This window comes from Lemur catta, chromosome 1 (genome assembly GCF_020740605.2).
Source record: "Lemur catta isolate mLemCat1 chromosome 1, mLemCat1.pri, whole genome shotgun sequence".
NCBI classification, from domain to species: Eukaryota; Metazoa; Chordata; class Mammalia; order Primates; family Lemuridae; genus Lemur; species Lemur catta.
Genome location: NC_059128.1, coordinates 159,922,322 through 159,935,036, shown reverse-complemented (window position 1 = coordinate 159,935,036; position 12,715 = coordinate 159,922,322). Strand labels below are relative to the sequence as shown.

The window sequence follows — 12,715 nt, the reverse complement described above, 5'->3', positions numbered from 1 at the left end:
CTCAATCTTTTGTGCCTGAAATTCTTTACCTGTAAAGCAGGCACACCTCATGCATTAATTCCACGGCCATTACTTAAGACTCCTGCCTGCCAGACGCTGTGCTAGACACAGGTTTTCAGGGGTAAGGACCACTATGGAAAGTTAATATCCCAATGTAGGGAAACTGACAATAAACAAGTTAGTTTCAAAATGAAAGACTCGTAGTTTAAGAATTCAGTGAGTTAATTCCTGTGAAGCGTTTGGTACAGTCCCTTGAGAAGGGAAATTCGGAATAAAAGCTAGGTATTATTTTAGGACGTGCCTTTCCCTACCAAAACCAGGTAAACTCTCAATAAAAGCAAGTTATTAAAGTTAGCCGCCTAAGACAGCTTTTGCCTCCTTGGTGCGAAGGCGACCCACGCCCTTTACCCACCCAGCGATTCCCAGGCGCACGTTAGAGGGAGTGTCTCTTACTAGACGAGTGGACTGGGGTGTTGAGGGGCAAGGTAAGGGGATTATGAGCTAACATTCACAGAGGGAACCTCGCCGCCTGAGAGGGGCTGGGCACAACAAAAACACGTTCTTTCGGTCTTGCCCCAAGGTAGTTTTCCCCGCCCCCGGGCACCAAGCGCCCGGCGACCCCGCCCAGACAACAATGGTGCTCGCAGGGGCGGGGCCGCGCGCGCCGAGGGGGGGGGGGAGGGCGGTGGCCAGAGCCGACCCCCGCCGCTCGCGGGGTCACGTGACACCCGCATCGCCCCGCCCCGCGAGGCCGCCAGGGCCGGGAGGGCTTTGGGAGGGGGCGGGGGAGCAGATGGAGCGGGCGGACTGGCGACGACGGGAAGTGACGAAGGGGCGTAATTCGCTGCGTGCGGCGACGTGGCGGCGGGGTCGGCGCCGGGCAGCGGAAGTGGCTCCGGCGCTGGGACTTGAGTGTTTGTGTTTTGGTTAGCGAAGGCGCCGGCGGCCGGCCTGAGGGGAGGAGGCAGAGGAGGGAGGAGGAGGAAGAATTAGTCGGAACTCGAGCGCGGGCGGCGGCGGAGGAGGAGATAGGAAAGAAGAAGGCGGAGCGGCGGGAGGCGGAGACGGATCCCGACAGGGGCGGCACCGAGGCACGAGTCCCGCACAGTCCAGCGTGAGGGGAGCGGCGCGAGGAGGAGACACCGCCGCTGCCACCGACACAGACTCACTCCAGTCTTTCGGGCCCCCACGCTGGGCCTTGCTGCCAGGAAGCTTCTGCCCCACGGCTCAGCTTGCTTCGGTCGCAGGTAACCAAACCGCTCCTCCCCCTGAGCAGTGCGGGCCTGGACCCCAGGTTATCCGCGGTCCCCAACCTGTCCGCGGCCCTGAGTCCCCCGCCCCTTATCCCTCGCGCGCGCCGGTGTTCTGGACCAGAGAGCCATCGAGCCCAGCTTCTTGTCCTGCCAGCCCCGGTGACTCATCCCCCAAAGGGCCACTGGAGACCGGGATTTGGGGACTAACTGAGGGAGCGACGGGTGTCACCCTCTTCCCTTCTCAAGATGGCGCCGTGGAAAGAGTACTGGAGGCCGTGGTTCCGCCCGGCCCTTGCCCTGGTCCTGACGGTCTTGGGGGTCTCAGTCAAAGCCAGCTGGGTTGGGGGAGGAGGAGGGACAGGCCTGGGGACCCGGCGTATACTGCTTATTGAGGAGATGCGGAATTGGCTAACAGCTACTCAGGTGCTCTCCGAGGAGGAGCCCGGGCCTACTGCAGGTGTGAATTCGAGGAGCTCCGCCTACCCTCAACTTACAAAGACTGGAAGGGGTGGGAGGCTCGTCAAAACAGGCTGTCTAGAAACTTTGTCTCATCTGTAGAAGGTAGCGAACTGCAGCTTTAAAGAAATTCAAGATAACAGGACAGCTGAACTTCCTCAGTGGGTAGAGACCGTGAAACCTGCTGTGGTGTTCTCGTGCCTGGAAGCTGATTACCTCTCAGACTTTTAAACTTTTAAGCTCTGAACGCCATAGTTCACATGTATGATTTTTGTGTTTGCTTAAGTGGAATCAAAATGTTAAATTAGTTGTCTTTCACATAACTAATAAGGAAGAAACGTGCACACCTCTGGAAATAATCACATCTGCTAATAAACTTCATTCTTAATGTAAAATAGAGGTAATATGAACTAATAGGGTTGTAAGCAAAGTAAGGGGAGCAGTGCTTGGCATAAAATAAGTGCCCGGTAAATTTTTTGATCAAAGAGCCCTTAGAAGGACTTCAACTATAGAATACAAGTTATTTTCAAAAGAGTGAAAATGTATATTATGTAAAATTCTTTTGCATAACAAAAGTTTCAGTAAGTAGTAAATACAAATGAATGCACATAGTTTTTAACCTTAATGTTATGCTTACTGTATATTTAAAATTTAGTTATTTCCTGTTTGAGATCCTTAGAGTAACTATGATTCAATAGCTTTAAATCATAAAAGGCAAAGCTAAATCAGAATCTTGTTTGGTTTTTTTAAATGATAATCTGATGTTTTCCCTGAAATTTTGGAAGTACTGTAGAAATTCAGAGCATATTGTCCTTGATAAGTAATTTGCTGTTTTGTAGATGAAAGACATTTAGTGTTTTAGTTGATACTGTGTGTGTAATAATCTGAAGATGTGTTAGTACATTTTCAGTCTGTATGATGATCTGTTAATACTTAATCTTCATCTCATCAAAGGGCCACTTTAATTGCCAATTTCAATCCCGACTGTGGGGGGGGCACTATATTAGAGATTATTTACATAAATTGTCTCATTTAATTATCACAGCAGCTATGCAAGTTAGATACTATGGAAATAATTCTCACAACAGCTATACAAGTTAGATATTATGGAAATAGAGACTTGGAAATTATTTGGAAGCAGCTGACACATCATATCAATTCATCAGTAAATATTTCAGTATGTATTGGTAAAAGATAAGGTCTAAAAAGATGGTGTTTAAATAAGGCAAAGAGTGATTTTATTGCCTTGAGAACGAAGCTCTCATGGATATGTTTATTAATGAGTTCATTATCAAGAATATTTCTTATATAAACTGAAATTCTATGGGGAAGGCGTATTTCCTATATGAGATAGCTAAATTAAATAGAGCAGAGTTTTTAGGGAGGGAATCATCAGGTTTAATGTATCAACATATAATCAGATTTTGATTAAAGATGGAAGTAAACTTAGGATTGATTTTTGAATAGATTGAAAAAGGGTTCTTCAAATATTCTCTAACTCCTTTGAAACTAAAAATTAGCATTATTAGAAAATAAGATAAGACAGTGAAGCTGCCATTCAGGCTAGTTTTTTCCAAATGTGTTGTTAAATAGAAAACAGTGGCATTCGTATTGTTAGCCCAAAAATTACCAGAAAGTTACAATTAGTGTAAATTACACTATAAGTAAATAAGTCACTAATAATCCCACCACATAGAGAACAACTGTTAGCATTTCTGTGTGGTGTACTTAAGCAGATGAGGAAACAGTTTTAAATCTTTCAGCCACTAGGCACACAAACCTGGGAGCCTTAAAATATTTGTTGCTGCATAATTAACCATAAGTTAAATGAAACACGTGCCATTTAACAGAGGTTTCAAATAATAACAAATTCTAGGATCTGTTCTAAGAGCTTACTAACTTAATTTTCTTCAAAACAATTTTAACCCAGGTAGTTGGGCTCCAGAACCTGAACTCTTGAGTCACCTCTTAGGTTGTCTGGGTTTGAAACTCAGTTCTGTGTCACCTCTGTCACAGTAACTATGTGATTTCAACCAAGTTACTTAATCTCTCTATGCCTGTTTCCTCATTTATAAGGATTGTAAATGATATCTAACTTTGTATGATTGTTGAGTGGTTAAGTACTTAAAGCACTACCTGATGCAAAGTTGAGGTTTTAATAAAGGTTAGCTTTAAAAAAATAATAATAAAGGCAACTGAAGTATTGGGGGGGAAAACCCTGAAAATTGCAGAGTGATTTTAGGCTCCAATCTTATCCCTTTAAATTATTTCTTTTAAAAGGTAGTAAAATAAACTCAGTGCTGTTGAGTGTCTAGCAGAGCTTATAGTTATCGTATAATATGTTATAGGCAAAATTTAAAGTGATTAATGTTAGATATGCTTTGTTTTACTGATTTGTATGTTTCATTTGTATTTGTCTTTTTTTTTTTCCTCCACGAGAAGGCCTATAAATATACCCATATTTGTTTCTTTACAGGTTTCTTTACCTCCAGAAAGAAAAAAATTGACCCCTTGCATCCTGGAAGATCATTTAAGAATCTGAAATTAGGGACTACTTTCAAATTTGGACATGGCTAATCGAGGTGCAACAAGACCCAACGGGCCAAATACTGGAAATAAAATATGCCAGTTCAAACTAGTACTTCTGGGAGAGTCTGCTGTTGGTAAATCAAGCCTAGTGCTTCGTTTTGTGAAAGGCCAATTTCATGAATTTCAAGAAAGTACCATTGGGGGTGAGATTTTCTTTTTTCCCTGCTTCATTTAATTGAATCATACATTGACAAAAAATATTTCGTGTTCTAATTGTGTGATTATGAATAACTAAATATATCGTGGAGTAAAGAAAAGAGCTTTTCAGCAGACCTCAAGTTTTAAAACCTATCTTTATTCTTTTTAGAGTGACATGTTTTTACATTTTGATTTCCTGGTTAATCACCAGTATGGTTGTATTGTAGCCAAAGTACAGATAGAAACCTGAGTAAAATCAGTGTCTCAATTAGTAAAGTTTGATCTAGTATCTGTTTCTTGATAAGGACTAGAAACTTCTTCAAATTAATTCAGTATGTGCTTGTGCTCAATTATGTTTTCTTTAGGATGAGTAGTAAAAGAGTTAACCTTAAATTCTAATACTGTATGACAACTATTTGTAAATCAATTTATACCAATTTATAAAATTAGTTAAATTTAATTAAATGCTACTAGAATATACATCTAAGAATGCTCCTAGGGTAAGGGAAGAGAAAAAGTGAATGATTAATGGAAAGGGACATGATAGGAAAATGAGACCTGGAGAAAAAGATGAAAGAGATAGAATAAGCACTGCCTGAGGTGGTTGCGGTAGGACAGAGATGAGGGGAATATAAGATGCAGAACGAAAAGGAGACAACTAGCAATACAGTGTTGTTGAAAGAAGACTGGCCAAGGTAGAAGGATCGATCCAGCCTAGAGGTTCAAGTCCAGAGTCCAGCCTGGGCAACACAACCAGACCCTGTCTCTTTAAAAACACACCACAGATACATATACAGCAGAGGAGCAAAACAGCCTCTTTTGGGCCTTGGTTTCATCTGTGAAATTATGCTATTAAATTAGATGTCAGAGAAACCACGTGGCTTTAAGATGCACAATATTTTGTAAGTGGTCTATAGAGCAGTACTGTGTTTTCTAAGGTATTCATGAATGTATTTTAACCCCATACTTTTAAAAAGTCAAACTCTTAAAATACATAAGACCATAGATACACACTGGCAAGTGGCAACTTCTTAGAATCCATCTTTCAGAAGCAAAACTTCGTATATTGTGCGTTTAATGGGTGTTCTTAAGCAAATACACTTGAGATTTTATTGATAATCTCAGACCCTTCTAGTAAGATAAATTTAAAAACTCTACTACTTCCTTTTCCTACATGTAGGAAATATACTAGGAAAGTGCTATTTTCACTCCAATAGTTTAAGCAGTATAATGGTGATTGTCAGCCTTGATATACCTTTGTATATCATGTTACAGTGTTTGAGTGTTTTATGTTTTTTATAATGACTGAGCATCAGAAAGCAGTCCATATCATGGAACTTTTGAGTTGGAAATCTTGTCATCTAAAAAGATTTTAATGCACAAACATCCTTTGTGATTTCTTTAGTATATTGGTTTAATAATGAAATACTACCTCTCTCAAGAAGGTTTAGCCTCCTCGAGAAGCAATTTGGGCCAAAGCTAACTGGGCTGTCTAGTAGGAAGAGTTTTAAAGGCTGCTAGGTTGTGTCCACCCACTTTAAACCATGTGACTGTCAATGGCAACACTTCCCAAAGTATATATGTATTCTGGGTTACCTACCTGCGCCAGATAGGTTTGGGACTTGCTATCTACTACCCTCCCTCTCCTTTGCAGTACATATTAAAATAATAAAACAAATACCGAAGTACAGAACTTAATTCCTGGTGGCCGGATGTGGTGGCTCATGCCTGTAATCCTAGCACTTTGGGAGGTGGGAGAATTGCTTGAGGACAGGAATTCAAGATCAGCCTGGGCAACATAGCAAGACCCCTTCTCTACAAAAAATAATTTAAAAATTAGCCAGGCCCGGTGGCACACACCTGTAGTTCCAGCTACTGGAAAGGATCAATTGAGGCTGGGAGGTTCAAGGCTGCAGTGTACTATGTTAGTGCCAGTGCACTCCAGCGTGGGCAACAGAGGAGATCCTGTCTCAGTTAAAAAACAAACAAACAAACCCAGCTTAATTCCGGCAAAGCTTTGCAAGAGCCTAAGACTAGAATTTTTATTTTATTTTGGATAATCCACTTCTAAGTTTTTTTTTATGACATCTCAAGAAGAATGTTTAAAAGAAAAATTTAATCCCCTATCAGTGATCATTAAATATACATATCTCAGATCATAAATATACATATCTCATAAATAAACAGTACCATTATGATTACACTGTTCTTTTATGCTCTTTAATAAGACCCCTTCACCCTTAAGAATTATAATAAGCCGGGCTCAGAGCTTATGCCTGTAATCCTAGCACTTTGAGAGGACGAGATGGGAGGATCACTTGAGGCTAGGAATTCAAGACCAGCCTGAGCAAGAGTGAGACCCAGTCGCTACAAAAACTAGAAAAATTAGCCAGGTGTGGTGGCGCATACCTATAGGCCCAGCTACTCGGGAGACTGAGGCAGGAGAATCACTTGAGCCCAGGAGTTTGAGGAAGAACTATGGTAGACTTAAGCACTTAAGGATTTCAAGGTTTGAGCTATTTAATGATCAGCCTCAAAGGTCCATAATGTGTAGGTAATATGTATTTTTGTTTTAGCTCATGTTTGGTAGAAGTTATCTAGCTAATGAACCTGACCAAATCTTTTGCATTTCAGTGGTTTATTTACGTGACTGTTTTTATCTAGTAACATGAGTTACCATTCTGAAAAGCTCACTTAAAGTTTTCATACCTATTTGATTGTGTTCTAAGGTGGAAATCATATATCACACTCTTGAATTTGTGGATTCTATATTCGTCAGGAATATCAAGACGACTTCTGTAGTTTGTGTGGTTCCTTCTAAAAATAACTTAAGACTCCTTGTTGCCTCACCATACCTCATATCTCTTGACTCCATAGCACTCTTGATGAGGTTAGATGCAACAGCCTTAGCAATTTGGAGAGTTCTAGCTTGTTTCATAGGGACTTAAAGTTTGCGTGACATTTATGTTCTTATGGTTTGTCTAAAATTAGCCCAGAGGTTAGCAAGGAGCATTGGGCTCAGAGGGTTGTCTTCTTTACTTGCTACTCCAGGCTCAGCAGCTCTTTAGTAAATACTTGTTGGGTGATAGGGCTGCCCATCTTTCACTGAACACCTTGAATACCTGGAAAAACTTTAAAGATTTCTCATGAATTTCTCTTGTCAAAAAACAATATTTATTTTTAAGAAGACATTTATGTGATATTTATAATTGAATGACTCCTAAGTATAGGTTAGAATATATAGTGAAATAGCATGTAGTCAGACAACCCTTTTTTTCTCTTCAGAGAGATGCTTATACCGCAGTTTTAATTTTGTGTGCGCTAATCAAAAAAGAAAAGTCTTACAGACTGTAAAGTTTAGGTGATAGAACTGTACATGAAAATATAAACAACATTACTCTTGCTGGCGCTGTGATTTTTGAGCTTTAGTTTAGAGCATTGGTTCTCAAAGATTGTTCCCTGTTCCAGAAGAATCTGCATCCTGGGAATTTGTTAACATGCAGATTCTCATTTGAACGAATATATGGGGTGAGGCCAACAATTTAGGTTTTAAAAGTCCTGCAGATGGTTCTGATGCATGCTAAAATTTGAGAACCACTGTTTTATGTATCCTGAGTGGTCAGTTTTATGTTTATACTACAGTTGGTTCTCCCACAAATTGAATAATTGCTTTTCTTTTTTTTTAACTGGTTTTTTAAAAATATTTTTCATGCAGCTACTCTAGTTTGATTACAAGTAGTGTGTACTGCTCACATCACGTATCATCTGTATCTCTTTATATGAGAACCCTTTCCTACTACTAATCTGTTAGTCTTCTGGCTAGGCATCTCTAAGACAGCATGGCCCCATTTTTTGTCCCATCAAAAATACTCTGCTTTTTCTCTCCTTAGGGAGTATCATTAGTTTTCAGTCATCTATACCAATGTTGCTCTCCTTTATTGCCACAAATAATCAAGGACTGATAATACACAAAATTAATTTAAAAAATTAGGTGCCTTCTTTTTAAGGTATTATCAGCAATTATTAACCATAAGGTGAGTACTGCTTCTGCTTCTACAGTTAACATCCATTTAATTAGTTGGTGCAACTAACCAATTGTTTTTCTTTTAAAACATGTAATAAGGAAAAAAATTATTGTTATAATTAAGAAAAACAAGGCTTATTCCAAAGTTATTATTAGCAGAGTATTTTACCTTAACAATTTATGGTCAGGTCTTCCTCAAGAACAAAGCCTTGTTGTTAAAAGAACAGATTGTGTATCCAAATTGATTTTTTTTTTTTTTTTTTGAGACAGTTTCGCTGTGTTGGCCTTGTTAAGAGTGCAAGGGCATCATCATAGCTCACTGAAACCTCAAACTCCTGGGCTCAAGTGATCCTCCTGCCTCAGCCTCTCGAGTAGCTGGGACTACAGGCTTTTGCCACTGTGCCTGGCTAACTTTTCTATTTTTAGTAGAGATGGTATCTTGCTCTTGCTCTGGCTGGTCTCCAACTCCTGAGCTCAAGTGATCCTCCCACCTCGGCCTCCCAGAATGCTAGGATTACAGGCATGAGCCATCTCACCCAGCTTGTATCCACATTGATTTTAAATTCTAGCTCCATCACACACCAGCTGCTTGATCTTAGGCAGGTGACACTCAAATTTATTTTACTCTTATTTGAAATGGAAGTAACAGTACCTAACTTGAAAGGTTTTTGGTGAGGACTAAATTAAATAATGCCTATAAGTTCCTTACCACAATGCCTGGCACAGAGGAAAATGTTTACTCAGTCTTACCTATTACGACAACAGCCACCACCATTACTTTTTGCCGAGTCATCTTTATCACTCTCTATTTGTGTTGTATTGTTATGACAGCATTATTTTGGAATGATGACTATTATACCTAGTGCATAGCATTTAATTTGGGACTTAGAAAATCTGAGGCCAGGCTCAGTGGCTCACGCCTGTTATCCACTCTGGGAGGCCAAGGCAGGAGGATCACTTGAGCCTAGGAGTTTGAGGTTGCAATGAGCTGTGATGATGCCACTGCACTCTACCCAAGACAACATAAGAAAAAAATATGTTTGTGAGGCAATGGGTAACTAATTAGCTTGATATACTCAAAACACATTGTATATCAAATACATACATATTTGTTGATAATGCCTTAAGCTGGGGTGGGGAGAAATAACATTGCTTCCTAAATAAAAGCCAACTAGAATATTTTCGTCTGAATAACTCATGTGTTCCTAGTAGAAGGCTTTCTACTATTGCCCTTCACTTAGCCTTCAGAGCAACTTGTTTGTGTAATTGTGATCTGTTCATTTATTTAATGTGCCTTTATCCTTTTGCATCTGCACATTGTTAAAAGTATTTTAGAGAAAGGACAAAAGACCCAGAGACCAAACCACCAGCATATATGCTTTTTGATTCATGAGAAAAATGTTTTTTGAACTATTCGTTGTACTTTCTGATACACTGATAGTTAAAATTTGTAGAAATTAATAATTTGGTTTCAAGTGAAAAAATACTTGATACTATTTTCCACCTTGAAAGTACATATTCAGAGTTTGACAGGTTATGTGGTTCAGAAGTTGGTAGAAGGCCGGGCGTGGTGGCCCACGCCTGTAATCCTAGCACTCTGGGAGGCCGAGGCGGGAGGATCGCTCGAGGTCAGGAGTTCAAGACCAGCCTGAGCAAGAGCAAGACCCCGTCTCTACTAAAAATAGAAAGAAATTAACCAAACAACTGAAAATAGAAAAAATTAGCCAGGCATGGTGGCTCATGCCTGTAGTCGCAGCTACTCGGGAGGCTGAGGCAGAAGGATTGCTTAAGCCCTGGAGTTTGAGGTTGCTGTGAGCTAGGCTGACGCCACAGCACTCTAGCCCAGGCAACAGAGTGACACTCTGTCTCAAAAAAAATCGGTAGAGATTTGATATTTTGTATCAGTTTTTACCACTTACAACCTTAAAAAATGACCTTTGTGTAGTCTTAATATCAGTTATTCTCCAATGTCTTTTTCTTTCTTTCTTTCCTTTTCTGTGTCTTTTTGTTTGTTTTGTTTTTTGGCTTTTTTTTTTTTTTTTTTTTTTTTTTTTAGATAGAGTCTCACTTTTTTACCCTGGATAGGGTGCCATAGCATTAGCCTAGCTCCCACCAACCTCAAACTCCTGGCCTCAAGCGATCTTCCTGTCTCAGCCTCCCGAGTAGCTGGGACCACAGACGCATGCCACCATGGCCGGCTATCTTAGTTTAAAATGTTACCATATGTGGCTACTTAAACATTCCTGTGAGTTGAAAGTCATTATGCTTGGTTCTAATCCTTACCCTTTTTTAAGCACTTACGTGAACCTCGGTTTCACATTTACAAAATGTGAGTATTGAACTAGGTAAGGATCCTTGTAGAGCAGATGTCGTTGTAAAGTGTGTACTCTCCTCCTCGATTTAACCATTTTTTCCTTTTAAAATTTATTTCAAGATTTAAAGTAGTTATGGGCATCAGTTTTTGCCCTGCCTTGCTTAATTTGTCAGTGCCCGCTGTAGCTGTTGAAGTGTTCAGAGTTGTTTGGTAGAATGATTTTGCCAGAGAGCTCTAACTTACTGAATTGCCTATATTGAATCACTAATTTGCTGCATTTATTCTATTATGTATGTGGGAAATAATATTGTCTAAAATTGTTTATCTCAACATGTTTGCTGAGCTGTTAACACTGTGTGAAGTACTAGAAATCAAAGATGACCTCTTGGTTTAGTGTGAGAGACAGATTGCGTAAACTCTACAACATAATCTAAAGTATTTAAAGTAAAGGTTTGTAAAACTGGTATTACATACCACTTTTTAAATTAAGCCTAAATCTGCAACTTACCATCTTGTCGTTTATTGAAGATATATATATATATATATATATATGTATCTCCCCAAAAGAGGATATACATAAAAAAGAAAGTGTATTCTCAGTAACACTCTGAAGAAATCTGTAAATTTGCATAAGCTTTGGTGCATGGACTTTGTGCGATCTATCCTGGATGCATTTGGTCCATTTTTGCTAGCTTTCTGGTTCTCTGTATGGGGTGGGAAGTTTTTTTTTTAATTTGCTTTTAATATGGAATAAATAAGATTTCTACTTGATAAAAACATGGAAATTTTGAGAAACTGTTTCTTTACCTTTTTTATGTCTTATGCCTTAATAATCTGATGTCACATGTACATAATCCGGTTTATGAAGAACATTGAGTTAAATTATGATATGATATCACCATTTGGAGTTATATTGAGAGCGTTTTCAGTAAGCCTCTTTGTGGAGGAGAATGGGGATATGTAAGAGCAAGAAAAACAGCAGGAGTAATTCCAGAGGTTTTCATTTTGTTGTTTTAAATTGTTGGCCACCTTGTTATAAATGTAAACTCTAGTTACCTAATTACTAAATTCCTCAAAATGAAGGTTAGTGTTATTGAAGTCACATATTGGACTTTGAAAATAAGAAATAATACTTAGTGCTTTACAAATGTTGCAAAACAATATTTGAAGTATCCCTGAACAGCATTCATTCTCTTTTCAAGGTAATATAGGTGATGAAAGGGTAGAAAAGCAGGATGAGGAACCAGTCACTGAAGATTTCTTGGCCTCATTTTTCTATAGTTGAGGATGATAGCAGATACTCTTTGGACTCCAAAGAAGAAGATAATCTGATATGTGACTCTAGTCACTGCATAATTATCAGACACCTTTGGCTTTTCTCAGTTAAAAAAAATTGTTCTGGGCTGGGTGAGGTGGCTCACGCCTATAATCCTAGCCCTCTGGGAGGCTAAGGTGGGAGGATTGCTTGAGCTCAGGAGTTCAAGACCATCCTGAGCAAGAGTGAAACCCCATCTCTACCAACAAGAAAAAAATGAGCCAGGCGTTGTGGCGTACAGCTGTAGTCACAGCTACTCGGGAGGCTGAGGTAGAAGGATCGCTTGAGTCCAGGAGTTGGAGGTTGCAGTGAGCTACAGTGACACCACTTAGAGCAACAGAGTGAGACTCTGTCTCAACAATCACCACCAAAAAAACAAGGAAACTGAAGAACCCTCCTCACAACCCCCTCTTCATATTCCAAAAAAGGAAAAAAATTGTTCTATATCTTTGCATAAAACTAGAGGCAGTAGAATATATTCCACTTATTTACTATCAGTTCTGTTTGCGGTGTAACATGAATTCTTTATCCTATTGCATTCATAAGTAATTTGTAAGTTTTAGAAAAATGTGAATTCTAGGAAATACAAGATAATTTTAAGATAGGATACTTAAAATGGTTACATG

General features: G+C 39.6%; 1 protein-coding gene across 2 annotated transcripts in view; it reads left to right on the top strand.

Moving 5' to 3' along the window:
* Positions 1 to 825: 825 nt before the first annotated feature.
* RAB5A (RAB5A, member RAS oncogene family) overlaps positions 826 to 12,715 on the top strand; it is a 29,686-nt gene continuing 17,796 nt past the window's right edge. For both annotated transcript variants that reach the window (XM_045538108.1, XM_045538101.1), the window contains exons 1-2: positions 826 to 1,247; positions 4,186 to 4,441. In XM_045538108.1, the coding sequence (XP_045394064.1) occupies positions 4,279 to 4,441 (163 nt within the window). In that variant the 5' untranslated portion in view covers positions 826 to 1,247; positions 4,186 to 4,278. The remainder of the gene's footprint in view (positions 1,248 to 4,185; positions 4,442 to 12,715) is intronic.